Source organism: Lentinus tigrinus (assembly GCF_003813185.1).
Source record: "Lentinus tigrinus ALCF2SS1-7 unplaced genomic scaffold L226scaffold_16, whole genome shotgun sequence".
Lineage (NCBI taxonomy): Eukaryota > Fungi > Basidiomycota > Agaricomycetes > Polyporales > Polyporaceae > Lentinus > Lentinus tigrinus.
In genome coordinates, this window is record NW_027137925.1 from 124,783 (window position 1) to 146,894 (window position 22,112).

A 22,112-nucleotide genomic window follows, 5' to 3' on the forward strand; every position below is an offset into this window, starting at 1 on the left:
AGCTGGGTGCAAGAGTGGGACGCATGGGGCGTGGGGGCATGAACGAGCTGCGTGCGGGGGACCGCGCACTAGACGAAGCCGCGAGTCCCTCAACGTCCGTCGTCGACTTCCGTAGTGCTGACTGCACAGAGACACGGCTGTCATACCGTCTGTTGAGAGGCTTGTCGGCGAGCCCGCTGAAGCTCACGACGCTAGCAGGTTTCGGGGAGGACGGGACAGACGCGCTGGGTGTACTGAATGGGTCCCGCGCAACCTCATCCGGACTGTCGGGCGAGTTGGGTATGAAGAAGCCAGTCTGGTGAACATCGCTCGAGTTCTCGATCGATGTCGAGGGGCGTGGTGACGATGACGAGGAGCCGGAAGAGGACGAGGACGAGCTCTTGGCCTTGGGCGCAGACATTGCAAGGAGGGCGGGCTGGGGATCCTAGGACGACTGAAGCGCAGGAATATAGCTCGCTGCGAGGGCGATTGAGAGCGCACCGCCCACTTTTCAGTGGCGGCGGATGCGCAGGTCGCGATTCGGCAGGGCTGTCTGCAACGAGATAGGGTTCAATCATGCTTCCAGGGACGTCTAACGACTCGAGCGAGCTCGGGACAGACCACGTATATTGACGGCGTCTCGAGATCTCGACCGCGCTACAAGCTAGGCGCCGCCTCACGCCCCATCGTCATCTATCAGCATATGGTAACGGGCTGCGTATTTCGAGCTCACCTCATGCCCTTGATAACTGCACAGATCCGTCAGATACCGGTAGCGTTCGAACGGCCATCGAACTCTGAACAGGCCTTCTGGAATTTCATCGCCTCGTCTATTGTGGCGGCAGTTGCAACAATCTCCCATCCCTGGTTTTCCGCAATCCCCCGGACGCACCGTGTAGTCGGAGCGCTTGAGAATGTGATATAGCTGGCGGTGACAAGAGGCCATATTCAATGGAAGAGGCGCTACGCGCACGAGAAGAGGTTGGCCGGGGGAACTCGAACCTCTCAGCGGAAGAGACAAATCCGCTGACGTTGAGATCGTCCCGCTGCTATCGGCCAAAGTTTACTCCTGCTCGAAGTCCGTGTGAGTATGTGAACACATAGAACGCCTTACTGCTCAAACTGGGCTCTTCTCTAACCCAGGAGAGAGCCCGCGGTCCAGGTGGCATACGTAGCAAGAGAGTTGCAGCCTACGTCACACATGTTGAAGGCATGAGCTTCCATGACTCGCTTGAGAAACGCGGACGCTCGGGGCGGTCCCGTAAAGGATATCGACCTGGCAACTATGTCCTCCAGAAGCGTTGACACATCATGGACCGCGAGGAGCGTAGAATAGCGAATTCAGCGACGCTCACGGGTGTAATCTCGAAGGTTCTTGTCCCGCCAGTCCAGGGGGCATGGTGTTCGTCATGATCTATCTATGTCGTCACCCACGTTAGACAATCGTGAAGCACGACCTGGACTGCAATTCTGAGCAACAGGTCGCATCGGAACGGGAAAAGGATGTACTCACTACGGTCAGGCCAGGGCAATGTTGGTGTACCTGAGTATTGAACCACAAGCCCAGACCTCTGCGATGAAAGTGACACCATTGCCTCCTGAGCCGGCATAGTTCGTTCATCTATGCAAGCTTTCGAATAGCTTGGGCGGTCTCCTTGGTCCGCCGGCATCGACTAAAGCCAGCGTCGTGGTCGAGAAAGTTCAGAAAGCTCACCCGTATCGAGCGCGCAGGTACAATGCCTTCGACCGGGAACGCAAACGCCACCGGGCACGCCACCGCCGCCGCCAGCAACTCCAATCATCCCGTCCTGTCGCGACTGCTATCCAACGGAGCCTGAGCACTTTGCGCCCATCCGTGGTGTTTGAACGCACCCGCTCGTGTCCGCGGGCTCTCATGATCTCATGCTGCGTCCTTGCGTCTACAGCCCGCGGCGAACGTGATGTTGATACGGATGCCGAGGCAGGATCATCACGATGGCCCGCAGCTTCTCCGGTTGCTTGGGTTGCGGACGCAACAGGGTATGATCTTGGGTCTTTGGAAATGAAGGGCTCGAGGCTCGGGCGTTGTTACTCCTGCGTAGGGAGTCACTCGAGCGGTTTGATAGGACATCCGGGACGATCGAGTTGCCGGACACTACAGATGGTTCGGCGTATCCTGTCGCACATCGTACATAGCTTGCGTCTAGAGAAGACAAGGCATGCGCGGGTGAGACGCCACGTCGAGTGCATGTCCGGCTTGTATCCAGGGTCCTTGCCAGAGAGCATTGAAGAACGTTTGATGATGAAACACGCAGGCTCCCGCGGCGCGTCCCAGCGGCCGTCAACGTCGGGCGCATCGCCGCAGACCGCACGTCCGGTGATAAAGCAAGAACCGAGTCCTAGCCTGAATGACAACAGATGGCCAGTGAGGAACATGGCGATAAGGCAGCGGCTTCCAACGTACCGTCATGCAGAGATACCCTCAACCCGCGCGGTATCCATGACGAAATGTGCTCGGCTTGCGTCGCCCCTGGAGATGCAACTGCTGTTCCCTGCAGGTTGTCCAGGGAGTTGTCGAAGTGTGGCGGAGTCGCAGGGGACTTGGAGGTGCGACGACGACGGGCGTCGAGCCATTCGAATTTCGAAGCGCGGTCCATCACGGCCCGTGGTTGCGCGGTTGCATGTTCTGTTCTTTCACCGGAGACGTACAGTCACCTAACATCCCACCCAAGACTTATCTCTCACCCTGAACATCGCACACACGGGATGCTCTAGGAGCCCACTACATAGGCGAGTGGAGGCCGCGGCGGCATTGGCAGACCAGCGAAGATTTGTCGAAGCCTGAATGATGATGTCAAACACTGAACAACAGACGATAGAGAATATCACGATAGACTCGCCGTCGGGAGCATTTTCAGGTAGTTCGCAGGGCATGCGCCGCGCGCAGACGCAGACGCTTCGAAGATTGACAAATGAGTGTCAAGATACGCATGCTGCCCACGTTCCCGACATTCTCGGCACGACTGGGACACCACCGGGACCTGAATGTTCAACATATCAGCAAACAGTCCTCACACTACGCCGCACAGAGTTAGAGAAACCGAACAACAGCATGCAAGTCGTCGCGTTCCTGGTACCACCTGTAACAACCACGGGAAAATGGAACGCGCGGGAATTGCACCACGCGCAACCGTTGGACTATCCGTCCCATTATCCGTGTGTTATTACCCTTTCCTCAACCTCACGGTGGACTAGGCCGGTCTTGGTGTCTCGGAAACTGTAACGCGGTCACTCCGTGACCCGCCCGTTACACCACCCAACAATATCAAACAGCTCAGCCTGAGGCTGAAGTAGTGCAAAACCGGACGCCAGCATTCGAATATGAGTATGTGCCTTCGTGCTGCGCAGAAGGCGGACCGCCCGCCGTGGGCCATCCGGACGGCCCTGCCACTCAATCTCCGTCGATCTCCCTCGACCGCGCTCCGCCCGAGACACAGGACCCAGGGCTCATAACGACATCCGAAGGTGTATCCAAAAGTGCGGAGTCGCCGACGGGACGGGACGGCCCTCGAGGGGCGGCTGCACGGCAACATCAACAGGATAAGGAATTTGTCCGTTGCTCGAGTGAGGCGAATCCGACTCGACGCTCATGCTCGTGTCAACGCCCACGCCCGTGTGCTCGTACACGGGGTTGCCTCGTTGTCCGTGAGCGTTGACAGAGCATGCTAACCGCATACATTGATCCTCGACAGGCACTGGCTGCAAAATGACGCCGCAGGATAACAGCAGGATGAGAGAACTTCCGCGCGTAGTCGGATTGGTGGCACTGCATGTTCACGGGTGGTCGGGCTCGGTGCCCGCCATGGCACGCCACCGTTGCGTATATCGTAATGGCAGAACTATAGCCAGACGGTCGTTGAGTGGCTTTGACTGCCCTGCAGCTTGTGGCATATGCGACTCGGATTTGGGACACTGAATCGCGGACAGAAACCATTCCGGTGATCAGTCGGGTACTGCCCAACTGGTCAGGTAAGGTTTGACCTGAGACAAGCACGTATATGCGCTTGACTCTGTTGCAACTAATACGAAGCATGAACTACTCACATAGCGCTGCGACTCGAGCGGCGGTGACCTGGTCAGGGTCTCAGACCTACGCGCATCGGTAGCTAGGCGAGCTCTCGAGCGTAGAATAGAAGCACAAATAGCACGTGTATGACATTTGCACGAAATGCGACAACTAAAAGGGAGTGGTGAGATGGTGGTTGGATCTTCCTGAGGGTGACTTTCAAGGTGAAAAAAAGGCTTACATATCGCTGCGCCGGCCACATTCTGAGAACAACAGGTTTCGCAGATGTGTTTCGAAGGAAGAAAGCTTGAAGTAGGACAGTTCTACCCTGAGGCTAGGCAGGACGACGACGGGGCGAGACAAGATATTGTCAGAGGTTCCGCGTGCGCTTCGAGTGCCTTGCGCAACCTAATAAGGCTAAGGACCTCGGTTCGAACCTGGGCCGACGCAGCTTGCTTGTACTCTAAATTCCATACGAAACAGTCATAGAGATAGTACACCGAGAATAGTGACGACCCGAGTACACCCTCAGCCCACAAATAAAGACGGGTGTGGTACATAAAAGACAGTGATGAACAGTATTAACGACTCCAGTGGTGATCTATATATATGAGGAAGTCCGTGAAGTATAGGTACAGGGTGTCGTGCGCGGAAAGGCAGGGAGCGGTCCAGTCAGAGGGAGCGTCTATAGAAACCACCGAGAAAACCAATCAATAAGAGAAAATCATCAACCAAGGGTTGAGCAGAACCTGTTGGATGGCCGCACGTCAGACGGGGGGTTGCAGACACAGGGGAGAGATACGCACGGGATAGAGAATGTGACAGCCGACAACGATTCTGTGATAGCCAGAGTCAGCACGATGCCACTGAATTGAACAAGACAAGACGTACGCAAGAGGAACAATGACAGCCCAGTCCCAGCTGAAGATACGCCAGCCGATGGGCACGACGGACGTGGTGAGGATGATCATGACGAAGACCATGATGAACGAGATGATGAATGCGACGCGGAACCGCTTGATGATCTTCGGCACTTCTTGCCAGAAGTTGGACCGCTCGACCTCCTTCTTCGTCGCGCCCCAGGTGATGTCGTAGCTGAACATGTGCGCAAGCAGTGCCTGTGAGAGATGGATGCTGATACCGCCGAAGAAGAAGAAGCTGTAAACGGGACAGACGGTCAGTCAAGTGTGCGACGCGAGGCAACAGACGAACTGACAAGAAGGGGATCCATGTCAGGTTCTCGGTGACAGCGTCCAAGATCGACCGCGAGCCAAGGCGGTACTCGAGCATGGTGAAGCCGAGGTTTCCGGCGCCTGGGAAGACGACTGTGCACGCCAACCAGATCTCGAAACTGTGCTCGTAGTAGCCGTCGACCTGGAACGTGATGGTTAGATAGAGTCCGTGACAGACGTCTTAGGTCGCGACGCACCGGGAGGTTCCAGCCAAGAAGGAAGTAATTCATGGCAGAAAGGACAAATGCTCCTGACAGCGCGTAGTACGAGAACATGTCTGGATGAATGATATGAGAATCTATCTATGCGACACGAGTGCTGAGGACTCACAAGACATCATACCAATCTTGTAGTGAACCGGGGCCTTTGACCACATGAAGGTGCGAAGCTGCTTGGTGATAGGGCCCTTGTACCACCACTGGATCATGGGGTTGAAGATGAGCTCATTGCAGCCTTCGCCAGAAGTCAGCGTATGTACAGCAACGTTCGTAGGCTCACGTACCATATGCGTATTTTTGCCAACGGTTGAGCTCATCGTCGCAGGTGAGGGAGACACCCTCCTTGAAGCCACGGTTGGAGTACGTCGACCAGCGGATGACATAGCCGCGAAGCATCAAACGGAGCGCCATATCGAAGTCTTCAGAGACATTCGACTCCGACCAGATCTTCTTCTTCCCATCCGCCTCGTCGATGAACGCAGCGTCCTGAAGTGCCGACCAACGAAGGAATGCGTTATGTCCGACAAAGGGCGCGACCTCGCCGTTCGCGCAACACATAGAGATGCACCGATTGATGCGGCGCGTGAAGTGAGTGATCCCGTTTTCGAAGTAGTGGTTCGCGACCTGCATGACGTCGGATTCATGCTGGATGATCGCAATCTCGGGACACTCTGCGAGCTCACGCGCCGCATCGCGCAGACAGTCCTCCGGGACAATCGTGTCCGAGTCGACGATGAGGATGATCTCGCCCACGCGGAGGGACTTGGCGTTGCACGCCCACGGACGCCACTTGCACCCGCTCTCCTGGTACACCTCCTCGATCGCCATCTCGAGCGCGCGCTCCTCGATGCCCTCGTCGCTCCCGTCCGTCGCGGCGGCAGCAGCCTCGAGCTCCATGATGTGTTTCTCCATCTTGAGCGAGAGCGCGAGCCCGTAGTTCATGTTCGACGCCTTCTTGAAGCGACCCGCACGCTTGTACCCGTCGGGCGCGCTGCTGTGCGGCGGACGCGCGACCCAGCCGATGTTGTGGTCCGCGTAGAACGCGATGCGCTCCTGCCGCTCCTCCTCCCCGATGAGCTGGAGACCATCGTCGTGGACCAGGATCGAGGACGTGCCGCCCTGCCTGGCGTACGTCTGAATCGCCTTCTTCAGCGAGTAGACCGAGGGCGCGCTGTGAAGCCACGACGAGTTAGCTCAAAGACCAGATTGCGGGGTATCGCAAGTCAAAAGCCTATTCGATCGCGGGGACCCGCACGTGGGGACGCATTTCCCATGGTCACGGCCGGGGCGCATGCGGAGGATCGACCCGTGCGGTTGGGCGCTGGGTCGCGATCCGCGGATACTATACGAGGAGCGGAACTTGATGTACTCACATTGTCTCCTTGAGGCTCTCCTTGTAGACCGGCATCTCTATCGTCATGTGCGGCAGGTTCTCGTCCACCAGCTTGTTCGGCGCGGGCGGAATGGCGGAATAGTACTTGGAATTCTGGTGGAACTGCGCGACCGGACCGATCCTGGGAACAACGCGGCGTTAGCAAGGGCGTTTGCACAATGAGGCCGCACCCGCGGGACATACACGTAGACGATGTTGGTGACGATCATCAGGGAGAAGAACTGTAGGAGGGGGAGCCGTCAGCACATGTTTCCGTTGCCAGTCCCTGCCAAGAGCCACACTCACCAGCGAGACGCAGAACAAGAAGGGCATGGTGACAAGGAGGGCGAATCGGGACCATTGTCCGTCTAGAAGCGCTTCTTCCAACAGCACACTGACTCCGCTGCCACAGAAGACTGAATTACGCAGTGTGAGTGCGCGCACCCATATGTGGCATGGTCAGAAACTTACAGAGCGAGAGCGCAGCGCCGAGACCACTGTAGACGGGGGCGAACATGCGCACCGGCCTCGCGGAGGGGCCCTCTGCGGTCTTCTCGAGGTCGGTCACATTGGTTTTCCAGTACCCGAAGATATTGAAGCCGCGCTTCTTGGTCTTGGAATCCTTCGGGGCAAGCACGATCGCCTCCTTCTCGGTGACCGCGGCGCGCGACTTCTCGGTGAGGTTGACGTCGGACGCTGTCGTTGATGGGGCAGCCGAGCTATCCAGGGACGCAAATGCCGAGCGCCGGTTCCATACCAACTTGATCAGCTTCTCCTCAAAGTCGCGGCACGTGGGGATAATGCTGTCAAGGTCGTACGTCCACACCACCATCACGCGCTCGTCTCGCTGGACAGGACGTGAGGACTTGGACAGCGCTTCGCACTAGCGAGGACGTACCACGAACGCAGCACATTGCTCCTTGTCGGCTCGAGGGAGGAAGGCCATGTTCTCCACTATCTGGATGCGGGTGTCATTGTCGACATAGATGCAGTCGGCATCATCCTTCCTGTATGTATCCCTCAGTGGGTTGACAGGAGGATGTGGCAGGAGTGCGTACAGATTAGACAGGGCGGCATGGATAGCTGCGCTGCGAATCTTGACCGCGACGACGGGGTTGAGGACACGTATGGCCGCCTCGAATGGTTCCAAGTACTCGTTCTCGTATGGGAACACACGGAAGTTGTGGCTGTCAACCCGGAGGCAAACCCCGGCATGGACGTTCTCCTCCGAGGGCTTGAACCATGCGTCGCCCTGGGTCTTCAGATGTATGCTCGGTCAGCATGGAGAAGAGAAGGCGGAAACAGACGCCACGTACCTGCCTGAAGATGTGATGGAGGAGGGCGTCGTACGCATCGTAGTCCATGGCGAGAGGAAGGACAGTGGGGAGGGATTAGAAGGAGAGTACGATTTCGGGGGACCTGGCTCGAGGCAGAGCGACGGGCGAGGGGCGAATGCGCCCTGATGTCTGCCTTATAACGGAGGAAGACTTGGAGAACACTGAATGGCAAGCGACAAGCAGCTGAGCCCTGGCAGGCCGGATCCGAAATCTGAACAGCGAGTTCCTCTCGCCGCCGCCGCCACGCATTCTGATTTGTTCCGGGGAGAGAGCGAATATTCGAAAGGCCGTGCATGCGCCATGAAGCTGGTCGGGGCCTGACAGGAGTGCATCTGGAGAAACCTGCCAAATCTCCATCCAGGGCGTATCCGTGCGCACCGAAAATGGCCCCGGGCGTCCGCATCCACGCTCGGTTGGATGTGGCAATTCGGGAACGAGGCATCGAGGTGCTCGAAGCGCCGCCTACGCCTTCTCTCCGATGTCGAGGCGTCGATAGATGGCGTGCTTGGAACTGGCTGGGAACGCTGGCTCAAGGTGCCCTGGGCGGTTGCGGCGGGTGCTGAGATCGAAGAAGCCAATGTGCTGTCAGTCCCTGCATCAGAGGACTTTGAGCTGCCCTGATTCTGCAATTACAACGAGCGTGTCAATCCAGAATGCGAACAAGTCAACGTGCAGAGCCGTCTATTGATAAACGGCCGCACAGGGACGAGTTCCGCGCAGATGGGCGAGCCCTCCGTCGTATACGGGTTCTTTGCACACTTGGCAGATAAAGACCGCGATACTCACGCAGGCTGGGGTAGAGTTGGTGATCCACATCTACTTATCCGGCATTCGCTTCCGGTTCCCACGATATGGAGGTAATACCACTTCTCGGCCGGAGTCCAGGCGCCTGCGACCGAAGATGCAGGAGGAACCGCTGCTCGCATACGGTGTTCGCTGCATTAATGGACCATATCCGCGTTCCTGAATGATAGTTGTAGATCAGCAAACGGTCCTAGCACTTGACGGACGTCCACTATCATGCGCTCACCGCTCGCGCTCGTGCTCAGACCATACCACTGCCATCCATGGCTGGAGACCTTGGTTCCCTGCCTCGACACGACCGGACGGACATAGAAGCCAAAGCATAACCATGACAGGACGTCAGAGTCATCGCCACTGGCAGCGCCTGCCATATGACTCCACCGGTGATTATGGGGCAGCGGAGGACACAAGACCTTCGGACAGAAGGATATCAAGGCGGATAGCTCGGAAGGCGGTCTCGAACCACAGCGAATCTATCCGAGAGGAGCGGGCTTCTATGGTCTTGTACGCCGTCGCCGCGGTCGAGAACGGCGCAGAAGAAACTCGAGGTTGTCATAGATTGCTCACCGCGTCTGTTGGCCATAGACCTCGAGCGGCGCCGGTGCGCTTCACCTCGTTGCAAGCCACAATCATCCTATAAGGCGTCAGGCGATGGAGGCAGTTGGGATCGAGGGAGGTATAGTTGAATGAGCACAGGGAATGGACGTCAGGTGCTAGGTCTGGAGGTGACAAGGTTTGTCAGTGCGTCCGGGATCGCCCGCTTTGTGATTGCCACGTACCATCGCGCATCCGAGGATGGGGAGCAGACCACGTCGATCGCTAGCGGTAGCATATACCCAAAGAGTCTCGTTTCATGATCCCGTAGACACTCACATGGGGCACAGTCAGTGAAGTGGTCAGCTCATCGCACGAATAACATGGTGCAATCCAATCCGTCCACATGACGTGAGTGTGATCCCTAAAGAGACATACGCAGCCTTGATGGAGTTCAAGAGGGCAAAGTTACACCCTGAAGAGGCCGGACTTGTCCGTGGACTTCGCCGAGGCGGCTTTAGCGGTTGATACGCCGCTATGTGAGTGAATCGCATCCACATTCAGGAAAACCAACCCATACCCTGTCGTTGGAGAGTTTCCTTTCCATCCGGTATTGCCGATTGTCAGTGATGCAAGGGCTAGCATGCTTGCGCCGTCCGTCCTTCGCTCTCGATCCGTTCCTTTCGCAGGAGGATTGAATCAGGAGGCAGCATACTACATAGTTCTCTATCATCCTGCAGTTAATCCAGAAACTACTGTGGAATATTTTCTTCGCGACGCACCAAGCCAGGCGGACATAGTCCGGATTCCGGTGAGTGGGAAGAGGACGCCGACTGCCTCCGGATGCCGGTTCGCACAGTATTCGGCAACCGGGTTGTGCGAGCATGAGAATGAGTTGAGGTTTGACGCGGAGTACCTGAGGGGTGATAGCGTGGACATGAGCACTCCCGGAGACGACGGACACGAACAGCCTAGACGCATATACCTCCTATCGATGGCCAAAAAATCCATCGCGTCGGAGATAGAGCAGCATGAGGCACTGTGTCCTCGTCAGGAAGGCGTCCGATACCGGCGCGACATACCACCCGGTGTCGCTCACGCCCCTGCAGGTACGTGGAACGCCATGTCGAAGCCTTTGAAGTGCATGCGTTGCACTTCGCTAGCGACGACGCAATCCGTCAGACAAAGATAAGAATAGTGAGCTTCGAGTTCTCTGGGGATGCAGAACGGTGTCGAGTCTGATACGAGTCGGGGCAAGAGGCATTCTCAGCAAGTACTGACGATATCGGCGTCTGAAGATGGATCAGCGGAGTTACAACCATTGACAACTCCGAAAGACATCACGGGCGCTCATACAACTCTTCCATTTTCATCGTCTCAGTCAGATCGACCAGTGCAGTGGGCTGGATGCAGCAACACCACCGCAGTGTGAAAACGCACACTAATCCAGGTTCTGCAGTTCATATCAGTTGCCACACATCTGCACCTTGTCCTCAACTCTCGCAAATGCCCACGTACGCGCAAATTGAATGCAATCTAGCGTCAGCAATACGGCTTCCGCGCTCGGTGGTATCGGCAGCCTTTCGGCAGGATATGTCCACAGCGCTGTCTTCGGCGAGAACGACAGATGTGCGCTGGGACGCGGCACAAGCCACCCGCCAAGTGCCTGAGAAACACCTGTTGAGAAGACGACAGAACCGCCGGGCTTGCGCGCGTCATCACTAAATGGCATTATTCACAAGTCTCGGTGAGAGCCTCGCATTTCTTGCTTCCTTCGCTTCTGAAGATCTATCTAGTACCTATCGTCGTCGTCATGGGTTCTACATCTCCCGCTGCGTCCTCCACATAGGCGGCCAAGCCCTCACTAGGCCTCACTAGTCACTCGCTGGGACAATTCTCCCAGTAAGTCTACCTGCATCTCTCGCCCCTCATCGGATACGGGACGAACGTTGGCACAGCATGTTCCGGACGGACCCACACCATGTGCACAGGTCGTTGCTGAGAAGAAGACTCTTGAAAGCATAGACGTGCTCCTACGTCGAGCATCGCCTCCTCGGCCGCCAGATCCTGCCCCTGCACGGGTGCTGAGGGTGAGACGATCGCATCGTACTCGGGTCTTTTACAGCGGCCGCGACAATTCCACGCCTGAAGCCTGAGGGGCGGGCAGGGCGAGGCAGGCTGCCCATGTCAGTCGTCGCTCCCGCCGCATTTCTAGTCGGGTCTTCGGTTCCGCAAGAACACGTCCGTCGCTGACGTCGCAATGCACTCCAGCCCGGCACTATCCATCGGTTCCTTGCGATGTTGCCCGGCAGCGCATCCCTCAGGGCAAGGGCTGTTGCTCGAACAGAGCGGCGGCTGTTGTGCGCTTCGACCCGCCTTCGCGTGCGGCCTGCGTCGTCCACTTGCGGAACGGGGTCTTAGACCGGATGGCCTATGTGCATTGCTCACTCTGTCGACGTCGGGCGGAGTACCTGTCTCTTGTATGGGGCCATTCCTCTGCGGCCCGGGGGCGGGTGTAGAAGGTCGGGGCCCTCCCTCGCATTCGCAGACCATCCCAAACGCGCTCTCACGCACTCAGCACTGCAGTGTCCCGGCTATGTCTCCTCCTTGCTTCGGGGTGATGCAGTAATGACGATATGCTCCGTCGGCCGCCTCGCCGCTGTTGCGAAGTGCTCTCATAGTCGGTACGCGCCCGCTCGACATCGTATGGCATAGCCTCCCTCGAAATTAAATTGAATGTTCGTGCTCGGATGCACTCCGGTGAGGTAAGCTTCTCCCCGACTCTGGCAGATGGGAACTACTCAAGACCCGCATCGCTCTTGCAGATAGATGACAAACGTTGCTCGAAAGCCGGATGTCTTCTGTTGGGCCCCATGCTAGCACGCATACGTTTGGGGTGTCCTGTCGCAGAGCGAACAGAAGTTTCACTTGTGACAGGGCTCGACGTGGAGTCCAACTCGTTCCTTCCTGGGGCGTCTATGGCCCCATTGGCCGTTGTCCTCTCGGAGCTGCGAAAGTCATAGGGCTTATCTATCCAGAATGCTGGGGCCCTATGGAGTTCGGATGAAGGTAGGGAAGCGTCAGCGGGCTGTAGGGAGCAGAGCGCTGATCTCAGTACTCCAAGGCACGTATTATACATGAACCATTCATTCATCATGTTCTCGCCAATGTTTTCCGAAGGATGGTTCTACGACAGTCGAAATTTGCACACTGGATGCACCTGGGATGCACCAGATACCCGCCCTGGCGCCGAAGGACGCGGTTGCGGACTCGCGGGGGGGTAGGCACGCTGGGTACTTGTCAGTTCATGCAGTGGAGCCCGGACGTACAGGGGATAGAGTTACAACTCACGCGTAGTGTCAAGGCCAAATGACTGCGGCCTCTCCCTGGTCCTAGGTTTCAGGCAGTATCACTGGCTGGACCTTTCTGTCCAACACCTTGCCTGGTCTTGCCTCGAGCGCTCTCAGGAAGTCAGGTGAGCACACCCACGTTGCGTGTACCAACCAGACCTCTCAATTAAGCTATGTAGCCAGTCCGCCCCCAGGATGATCACCGCGGGGCAGAGGATGTGTTCTTACGTCCCTTCGTCGAGGTGTCCATGCCTCGACGCATGTTCGCTCGCTGTTCGTGGTGTGTGACGCGTGACACTGACAGTTCGCGTCCGTCTCCGCCAATCTCCGCCTTGACACCCCGAATCAGCCAGTCAACACCTGCCTGCGTAAGCCACCGGCCCACCGCAATGACCGCTCTTCCTGCTCCCGCGAGCACAAGGGGAGCATGGGACCTGCGTCAAGACATGGTCTGGACAGGCGCGCAGTCGACTCATCTCCATTATAGCATACGCATCCCCACGCCCAAATAGCGCGAAGGGACACGCTGCAGGCCGATAACCGAGCGGAGCTTCACTCTGCAGTCTTCTACTTCCGGAGCGCCGGTAAGTGCGCATCGACTCGCGAGCAGTATCAATGGCGTGTCCCTGGCGATTAGGAGGACTTCTGGTCTGATGGAGAGCCCCGGATCACTGCTCTCTTTCCCTACTAATGCATAGTTCGGCCCTGGTATTCAGACATCTTCGCCAAGATCCAGAGGTCGAAGCTGCCGTGTGCCCCTATGTCCGGTCCCGGGTTCGTCGTGGAGATGATGATGCAGGCATCGGTGTCTGTTCTGTCCATCTTGTCATGGTCAAACATTTGCAGCCTGGCATGGCCAGGGACGAGACGCATTCCTGCTGTCGCGGCTGCACTTGTTCGCACACAAGTCGAACTGGAGAACCTGCGGCGAGATGGATCGGGCGAAAGAACGTCCATTCCGCCGAGGCCTGGATGGGTGCGCGCCAAGGCGACATGATCGCCCGCCCACCTCGCGTTCACGTTCCCCTCCGGCCTTGGATGCGGCGTACCTGGCATGTTCCTATTCGCACTCATACAATTGAGCTCATAAAGACCTGCTGAGGTGATCGGCCCACCAAGGCCTCCTTCGCCTTCACTTTCCTCGCTCTTTCGTTCTCTCCGATCCTCCTTAGATCCGTTCGACTGCGGCCGTCCTCTTCTCGCCATGCCAGGACTCTCTCCTCCCTCCACTGCCAGCTCAGCTGCTTCGTCGTCTGAACAGCTGCCCACGCCTACGCAGCAGTCAACGTCCGCCATCGCGACCATGACCACGGCCACGACTCCGATGGGCAACAGCTCGAGGCGCCAACGTCCTCCTCCCTCGCTCAACGCGGAAGAATTCCGCCGCGACCCGTTCCGGACCCCAGACACGTCTGTCCCTCCCACACCCCGTTCCGGAGTCAGCAACCCGTTCTCCCCTCCTGCGAGCGTTGTGAACCTCAGCTCGGAGCAGAACCTCCAGAACGTGCACCACTCAGCTGCAAGCATCGGCTCGTCGTACTTTCCCTTCCCTGACCCCGCGTCGTCGCCGCCCGCGTCCCGCCCGCACACCGGCGCCAGCCGCGTGTCGGTGCAGTCCTCATTGCGCAACTCGACTGCCGACCTGCATGTGCGCGAGGCCCCGAGGGGTGGCGCGCGAAGTCGCCGTAACTCGTCCAACGGCCACGTCCGGAGCTCGTTCATGTCTCCGCCTGCGATGCCGAAGCGCGCGACGCTCATGGAGCTCGACAGCCCGTGCGCCCTGCCCGCCCCCCGCTCGAAGCGCCATCGCAGCACGATGTTGATGGGTGAGGTGGCGAAACCCTGGGTGACGGACAAGGACTTCTACGAGAAGCTCTCGTACTATGTTACGTACGGAGTCGCGATGGTCGGGATCATCGGTGCCATCCTCAGGGTCTACTTCCAGTGGGTGCAGACGGCTCGCGTTGGGAACCTGTGTCTCATCATGGAGGACCAATTCGAGACCTTCGACACCAAGTACACGTGGCTCCAGGAGGTCGACATGAGTGGTTTCGGGTGAGTTGTGCCATTTCTCCTTCAGGCGCTCGCGCTCACACGAGTTGCACGCGTGTAGGAACGGAGAATTCGAGATGACCACCAACTCTGCGAACAACTCTTTCGTCCAGGATGGTAAGCTTTACCTGGTCCCGACCCTCACCTCCGACGTCATCGGCACGAAGGCCGTCCTCGATGGATACACGTACAACATCACTGGATGTACCGCGGTCAACTCGACGACCGGATGCGGCGCGGTGTCGAATCTCACTGCGGGCACGGTCATCAACCCAGTCATGAGCGCCCGGATTTCGACGAAGCACAGTCACCACATCCAGTACGGCAAAGTCGAAGTCGTCGCGAAGCTCCCTCGAGGCGATTGGATATGGCCGTCCATCTGGATGCTCCCCGTCGACGAGACGTATGGCCCCTGGCCTGCCTCGGGAGAGATTGACATCATGCAAGGGCGTGGCAACGCGCCCGAGTACCCGGCACAGTGAGTACACACCCTATGTTTATCGAGCAGGAGCTTGTGCTCTCCCGCCGGCTAGGATAGGATACTGATTGGATTTCTCTTGTTCTCCCCAGGGGCGTCGACTACGTCCGAGGATCGTTGAACTGGGGCCCGTTCACGTGGCTCAACGGCGTCAGTAAGACGTTCGGGTGGTGGACGAACCGGCGACAGACGTTCGCGGAGAAGTTCCACACGTTCGCGTTGGAGTGGAGCCCGAAGTTCATCCGGATCTACGTCGATTCCCGTCTCACGTACTCGCTCTACGTTAACTTCAATGAGCCGTTCTTCGAGCGCGGCGACTTCCCACCCGTCGTTCAGAACGACACCGACTTCATTGCGACGCCCAATCCCTGGAAGAACGGCACGAAGAACGTCGCGCCGTTCGACCAGCCCTTCTATCTCATCATGAATGTCGCTGTCGGCGGCACGAATGGATGGTTCCCGGATGGTGCCGGCGATAAACCGTGGTTGGACCACTCTCTAAGTGCGTGTTTCTTTTCCCGTATCTGCGAAGACGAAGCCTGTTGCTGACGATATTCCGCAGCTGCCATGCGCGACTTCGCCGAGGCACAGGAGCAATGGTACGCTTCCTGGCCGAAGAACATCGCGGACCGCGCGATGGTCGTCGACTCGGTCAAGATGTGGCAGCGCTGCTAGACGCCCACGAACACGCCATGTATTCTCGCGGTGTCCGCGGTGTCGTTCTCCCCGTCTGCGTCGCCCGCACGGTCACCGCAGTTCGACATCTGTTACGGCCTCACCGGTGTGGCGTGTCGGATACTCATCTCCTTCCCCATTGTTCACGTACACGAAGTCGAAGTCGAAGTCGTATATGCATCGCCTCGTACGTCTCCTATCTCCCCAACGATGACCATCATGCCCCCCTACCCATGTATCACTTCTTGGACACTACGGACTTTGAGCGGCACCATCACGGTTGCCAGGCCCGCACGACTGACTCCGACTAACCAGAACTGTCCTTCTGTTGCTTACTGGCGTCAGGGACCTTCTTCTTCAGCTTACCAGTTTGTTCGCTTTCCCTCCCTTCTTCGTATCTTCGCAGCCTTTCCGGGCTGCCCGCTGTCATGTAGGATGCCGCGCAGTGTCTTCGCGCTGCCGCGGCCGGCGGCCACTACTTCACATACGCCTGTACTCGCTAGCGCTTCCCCCTTACCTTCGCTCTGACCGAACTTTCGCGCTCTTGCCGCCCCGACTCTTGGCTCTCTTTCTGTTTATACGCTCTTTGGGTCTTAGGCTAACGTGTCTGTCGCGTTCGCGTCGTACTTAATTCTAGGGAAACATGCATCCCTACCCCGTACTTATTATCTGGTAAAACCCTCATGTGTACCTGTCGTGTTAGATCCTCTCCATGCGAACCGCATTTTATAGATTGTATCATACCCGTATCCACGGGTCGATTGATGATCACTTGCATGTATGGCTGATTGCTGACCATGCTGCCTCCAGAACGGCGGCGGCGGCGGCGTTGCGATAATGTGACGGTTACGCGTTACTTCGCTGGTCACATAACTTCGCCGGGCCGTGACGCTGCCAGTGGTCGCTCGTTGTGACTCGGACTCGCGTCTTGTCTCTTTTCCTCCTCCTCAAACCACGTTTGGCGCAGTGGCTGGAATCCTTGCTTTGGATCACTTGTGGTTGTGGAGGTATGAGGCTGTTTCTAAGGACATGAGCGCGAATATTCTCACACGGAATATGGCACTGCCAGGACGTCGGTTTGAAAAAGGAACTAGTACGTAGTACTCAAGTCCAGTTCAATGTGAATCAAAGACGGCAAACGCCAACCCCGAACGCCTTTGGGAGACCGTCTGGGCTAAGGGGCGTCCTAGGTATTAGACAAGCTCACCTCGTCTATGAGTCTCCTCCTCGCCAGTCCTGCTCGGTACGTCCTGCTCTTTCGACCTGTGCTCCTTCTCATACAATGGACAACAACGACCCCAGCACTAAATCAAGGAAAATGGTGCTGTGAGCCCCAGGAAATCCGGAGGAGTTGTTAGACAGATGCTATAACCAACTACGCCACCGAACCCATGAAGGGTGGGGTCACAACGTTTACATGGTATTAAACCTAGGGAGTCCATTTACGTCATGATGCTGGTCCGGCGTGAACTTGGCAAATTTTCCATGCAGCCTTGCTCTCGGCACCATCGATCTATATTTCCCGCTGTTCTCCGGAAACTTTGGTCTACATAGGACGCGGGAGCCAGCAGTGTAAGTACCTGGGAGAAGGATGACCATATGGCCTCGGGCAGAATCTGACGCTTCTCAAGTACGGCTCGTAGCACGACTTGTGGATAGAAATACTCCCGGGTGCCCTAAGCCGTTTCCTTGCCGTCGCCCGGTAGCTGTACCACTTGCTTCTGAGTCCAACCGCCTGGGTGCGCTCCCGGAATTCCCAGCGCATCCCAGGTTCACGTCGGGCGCGGAAACTCGACATGGCAGCGTCCGAGTCTTTGGATTCTCTTCTCGTCCCTGGCTCGCATGCACCTCCTGCACTCCGGAAAGCCGGGAGCCGGAAGTCACAGTCCTCCCAGAATATTCATAGGCGTTGGCGCACCCAGTGACACATTGTGCCACATTAGCTATAGTAGTTATACTTGCGCCCCAGTTCTTCCGAGAAGCAGCGAACCGCGGTAGCTATCCTCAGGCTCTCCTGCCCCTGTTGACGTCACCCCCGTCGCACGCGTACGGCTCAGCGTTGCGTCCTCGAACCGGAGGGCTGCGCTGAGATACACCGTGTGGTATGCAATTACATCCATTGTCCCCAAAGGAAGCCAGCTGCCAAGAGCGTGCTGTAAGGTCTTCTAATAGGGCACAGATGGTATACGAGAGAGATGTGCACGACCTTGCACAAAGGCACCGACAGCGTACGGGTACCCGAAACTCCCGAGATAGATACCTCAGGACCGAGACAGACTGGACGGAACGACCCTGTTAGTATGAATGGAACCTGTCCGAAACCGTAACGATGATTGGTATCAGATACGAATAAGTCCGAGTATACTTATACGCCTACACCCGGTGGCAACGGAGACCACAGCGGCGCAGCGGCATCGAAGTCCGAGCTTCAATACGAAAATATCATGAACCAAGGGTTGAGAACGATCTGTCCATGTCAAGCCTCACGTCAGTCGACGAACGGGACGCACAAGACGAGTGCAGGGAAGCGCGTACCGGGTATGCGATATGGCAGCCTGCAAAGATGCTATGGCCGGGCAGGAGGAGTCAGCGCGGGCGAGCGAGGAGAAGGAGAAGCACGTACGCCAGCGGCAGGATAACGGCCCAATTCCAGCCAAAGATACGCCAGCCGACGGGCACGACGTCCGTCGTCATGATGATCATGACCGCGCAGCATGCTAGGCTGATGACGAGCGCGAGCCAGAAACGCTTCAGGATCTTCGGCACCTCGAGCCAGAAGTTCGACCGCTCGACCTCCTTCTTGGTCGCGCCCCAGGTGATGTTGTACGAGAAGAGGTGCGCGAGAAGCGCTTGAGAGAGGTGGATGCTGAGTCCGCCGAAGAAGAAGAAGCTGGGTATACAAATTGTGAGCAGCGCGAACGCGCTTCGTGAGTCAGCGGGAGACGCACAAGAAGGGTACCCATGTGAGGTTTTCGACCAATGAGTCGAGCAGGTTGCGCTGGCCAAGGCGGTACTCGAGCAGCGTGAAGCCGAGGTTTCCCGCACCGGGGAAGACAACCGTGCACGCCAGCCAAATTTCAAAACTGTGCAAATAGTAGCCGTCGATCTGTAGCGTAATGGCGTCAGGCAGGGGGTATGGCGAAGCGCTGCGGGACCCTTACCTTCACGTTCCAGCCAAGCACGAAGTAGTTCAGGATGGATAAGACCGAAGACGCTGCAAGTCCGTAATAGGAGAACATGTCTGCGCACAATATCGGTGTTAGCTACTATCAACCCTGCGACAGATGTCGGCTATGCACGTACAGGCCATCATACTAATCTTGTAGTGCACGGGAGCACTGGACCAGATGAACGTGCGAAGCTGTTTCGTGATAGGGCCAACTCTCCACCAGTCGATCAGCGGATTGAAGATGAGCTCGTTGCATCCTGCGGAGGAGGCGTGAGTTCTCGCTGCGCACTGTACACCGCAAGCAAATGGCCTACCATATGAATACTTTTGCCACCTGTTGAGCTCGTCGTCGCAGGTGAGGGAGACACCCTCCTTGAAGCCGCCCTCCGAGTACGCTGCCCAGCGAATGATGTAGCCAGCGAGCTGCAAGCGCAATGCCATATCAAAGTCCTCAGAGACGTTCGTCTCTGACCAGATCTTCTTCTTCCCATCCGCAGGGTCGACGAAGGCCGCATCTTGGAGCGCAGACCAACGGAGGAACGCATTGTGCCCCACAAACGGCGCGATCTCCCCGTTCGCGCAGCCGACCGAGATGCACTTGTTGATCCTGCGCGTAAAGTGCGCGATGCCGTTCTCAAAGTAATGGTGGGCGACCTGCATGACGTCCGATTCGTGCTGGATGATCGCGACGTTGGGGCACTCGGCGAGCTCGCGCGCGGCGTCGCGCAGGCAGTCCTCGGGGACGACCGTGTCCGAGTCGACGATGAGAATGATCTCCCCAATGCGGATAGACTTGCCGTTCTGCGCCCACGGCCGCCACCGCTTCCCGCTCTCCTCGTACATCTCCTCGATGGCGAGCTTGAGCGCGCGGTCCTCGAGCGACTCCGACTCCCCAGGCGCGTCCTCCGCGCTCTGCGCCTCGAGGTCGAGGAGGTGCTTCTCGAGCTTGAGCGACAGCGCGAGGGCGTAGTTCATGTTCGACGTCTTCTTGAAGCGACCCGCACGCTTGTACCCGTCGGGCGCGGCGCTGTGCGGGGGGCGCGCGACCCAGCCGATGTTGTGGTCCGTGTAGAATGCGATCCGCGCCTGCCTCTCGTCCTCAGAGAGAAGCTGCATGCCGTCCTCGTTGACGAAGATGGAGGACGTGCCACCCTGGCGCGCGTACGTCTGCATCGCCTTCTTGAGCGAGTACACCGACGGGGCGCTGTCATCGAAGCGGGACACGGTCAGCCGCATGTTCAAAGGGGATGTCCGGAGACGGAGATTGCGCGAGGAGATCGAATCATGCAAGGACGACAAACAGTACGCCGGAGGCTCCACGTCGAGAGTTTAGCATCCGGGGCTCATGTATCCCCGAATACGCGCGTCGTCTGTACTGATCCGCCGGAACACGAACCTTGAGTGGAAAGGTAACTCACATGGTCTCAGTCAAACTCTCTTTGTATACAGGCATTTGGATCGTAATGTGTGGTAGGTTGCCGTCTACGAGCTTGTTCGGGGCCGGGCGTATCGCGGAGTAGTACTTCGAGTTATGGTGACACTGTGCAACCGGACCGAGGCTAGTGGGTGTCAGTCGTCGTCCCGCGAGGCGACACCCGAAGGAAACTGCACTTACACATAGGATACGTTAGTGATGATCTGGAGACAGAAGAACTGGACCTCGCAGATTAGCGTGAGGATCTGCTGGAGACGAGTGCAGATGACGTACCAAAGAGACGCAGAATAGGAACGGCGCTGTGGCAAGAAGGGCAAACCGCGACCAGTTTCCGTCGAGCAGAGACTCCTCAAGTAGAACCGAGACACCGCTGCCGATGAAGACTGAAGCGACCTTCAGTACGAAACTTTTTGCTTAAATGTTAGTGTTCGGCTCACAGATGGACATGGCAACACCCAAGCCGTTGTAAACAGGTGCGAAGAGCCGGATAGGTCTCGGGGATGGCCCGTCGGCGGTCTTCTCCACGTCGCTCTTGTCCGTGACGAAGTACGAGCCCAGACCCCAGAACCTTTTCTTCTTGACGCTACCATTCCGGGTGCCTTCAGGAAGAGGGGGAACTGGGGGTACCTCCTTGGTCTCGACCTGCTCCTTGACCTTCTCAGTGAGGTTCACGTCCGAGGTAGTCTTTGACGAAGAGAGATTAATGGACGCGAGGGAGACGTTCGTCGAACGGCGGTTCCACACGAGCTTGATCAGTTTCTCCTCAAAGTCGCGGCACGTGGGGATAATGTTGTCCAAGTTGTACGACCACACGACCAGCACGCGCTCGTCACGCTGGAGCCGACGGTTGGGAAGCAATGAGCCATCTCGCAGCGCAGTGCAGATGGGAGATAGGGCGACTCACAATGAAGGCGCCGCATTGCTCCTTGTCGGCCGTGCCTAGCAACGGGATGGAATCGAGGACCTGGATGCGAGTGTTGTCGTCAACGTAGATGGCATCTGCATCCAGCTTGCTGTCGATGCACACGAGGTCAGAAGGTTCAGCCGAGGGGACTCGGAGAGAACCTACACGGTGGCTAGTGCGGCGTGAATAGCGGCGCTTCTAATCTTGATTGCCACCACGGGGTTCAGGAGGCGGACCGCGGCCTCGAAGGGCTCGAGGTGGGGGTTCTCGTATGGGAAGACACGGAAAACCCCAGTATCGACGCGGACGCAGACGCCGGCATGAATGTTCTCCTCGGTCGGCTTGAACCAAGCGTCACCCTGGGTCTGCGGCAAAGTGTCAGAAAAAGACGGCGGCGTATCGCTGGGCGACGCATACCTGCTTGAAGATGTGATGCAGAAGAGCGTCATAGGCGTCGTAGTCCATCGTGGGCGTGAACAGCGGCGCAGCAAGGACGATGGTGTGCGCGATGTACCAAGGGAGGTGGTG

General features: G+C 57.5%; 6 protein-coding genes across 6 annotated transcripts; 1 reads left to right on the top strand and 5 right to left on the bottom strand.

Moving 5' to 3' along the window:
* Nucleotides 1-4,623: 4,623 nt before the first annotated feature.
* L226DRAFT_95441 (uncharacterized protein) lies at nucleotides 4,624-8,343 on the bottom strand. Its single transcript, XM_067687373.1, has 14 exons — nucleotides 8,163-8,343; nucleotides 7,905-8,104; nucleotides 7,745-7,853; nucleotides 7,318-7,693; nucleotides 7,153-7,262; nucleotides 7,051-7,088; nucleotides 6,848-6,988; nucleotides 5,759-6,645; nucleotides 5,587-5,709; nucleotides 5,454-5,533; nucleotides 5,241-5,398; nucleotides 4,916-5,182; nucleotides 4,831-4,861; nucleotides 4,624-4,773 (listed from the first exon to the last, which is right to left on the bottom strand). Exons 1-14 carry the CDS (start codon nucleotides 8,208-8,210, stop codon nucleotides 4,735-4,737), a joined length of 2,607 nt encoding a protein of 868 aa, XP_067534266.1. The 5' UTR covers nucleotides 8,211-8,343; the 3' UTR covers nucleotides 4,624-4,734.
* Nucleotides 8,344-9,568: 1,225 nt separating this feature from the next.
* L226DRAFT_95439 (uncharacterized protein) lies at nucleotides 9,569-10,776 on the bottom strand. The gene is made up of 4 exons (XM_067687372.1): nucleotides 10,304-10,776; nucleotides 10,102-10,247; nucleotides 9,767-10,036; nucleotides 9,569-9,706 (listed from the first exon to the last, which is right to left on the bottom strand). The coding sequence occupies exons 1-3, from the start codon at nucleotides 10,530-10,532 to the stop codon at nucleotides 9,884-9,886; spliced, it is 528 nt and encodes a 175-aa protein (XP_067534267.1). The 5' UTR covers nucleotides 10,533-10,776; the 3' UTR covers nucleotides 9,569-9,706; nucleotides 9,767-9,883.
* Nucleotides 10,777-12,234: 1,458 nt separating this feature from the next.
* Nucleotides 12,235-12,872, bottom strand: L226DRAFT_95555 (uncharacterized protein). Its single transcript, XM_067687375.1, has one exon. It carries the CDS (start codon nucleotides 12,676-12,678, stop codon nucleotides 12,319-12,321), a length of 360 nt encoding a protein of 119 aa, XP_067534268.1. The 5' UTR covers nucleotides 12,679-12,872; the 3' UTR covers nucleotides 12,235-12,318.
* A 599-nt stretch (nucleotides 12,873-13,471) lies between these two features.
* On the bottom strand, nucleotides 13,472-14,929 carry L226DRAFT_95506 (uncharacterized protein). Its single transcript, XM_067687374.1, has one exon. It carries the CDS (start codon nucleotides 14,627-14,629, stop codon nucleotides 13,559-13,561), a length of 1,071 nt encoding a protein of 356 aa, XP_067534269.1. The 5' UTR covers nucleotides 14,630-14,929; the 3' UTR covers nucleotides 13,472-13,558.
* Nucleotides 14,688-16,076, top strand: L226DRAFT_464806 (glycoside hydrolase family 16 protein; the record flags this gene model as incomplete). The annotated part of the gene is made up of 4 exons (XM_067675885.1): nucleotides 14,688-14,926; nucleotides 14,985-15,401; nucleotides 15,494-15,903; nucleotides 15,964-16,076. 4 exons carry the CDS (start codon nucleotides 14,688-14,690, stop codon nucleotides 16,074-16,076), a joined length of 1,179 nt encoding a protein of 392 aa, XP_067534270.1.
* A 2,428-nt stretch (nucleotides 16,077-18,504) lies between these two features.
* L226DRAFT_464958 (uncharacterized protein) lies at nucleotides 18,505-22,049 on the bottom strand (the record flags this gene model as incomplete). The annotated part of the gene is made up of 14 exons (XM_067675893.1): nucleotides 18,505-18,543; nucleotides 18,612-18,642; nucleotides 18,700-18,966; nucleotides 19,025-19,182; nucleotides 19,238-19,317; nucleotides 19,380-19,502; nucleotides 19,560-20,449; nucleotides 20,664-20,804; nucleotides 20,861-20,898; nucleotides 20,954-21,063; nucleotides 21,118-21,514; nucleotides 21,585-21,693; nucleotides 21,750-21,949; nucleotides 22,002-22,049. 14 exons carry the CDS (start codon nucleotides 22,047-22,049, stop codon nucleotides 18,505-18,507), a joined length of 2,631 nt encoding a protein of 876 aa, XP_067534271.1.
* Nucleotides 22,050-22,112: the final 63 nt, after the last annotated feature.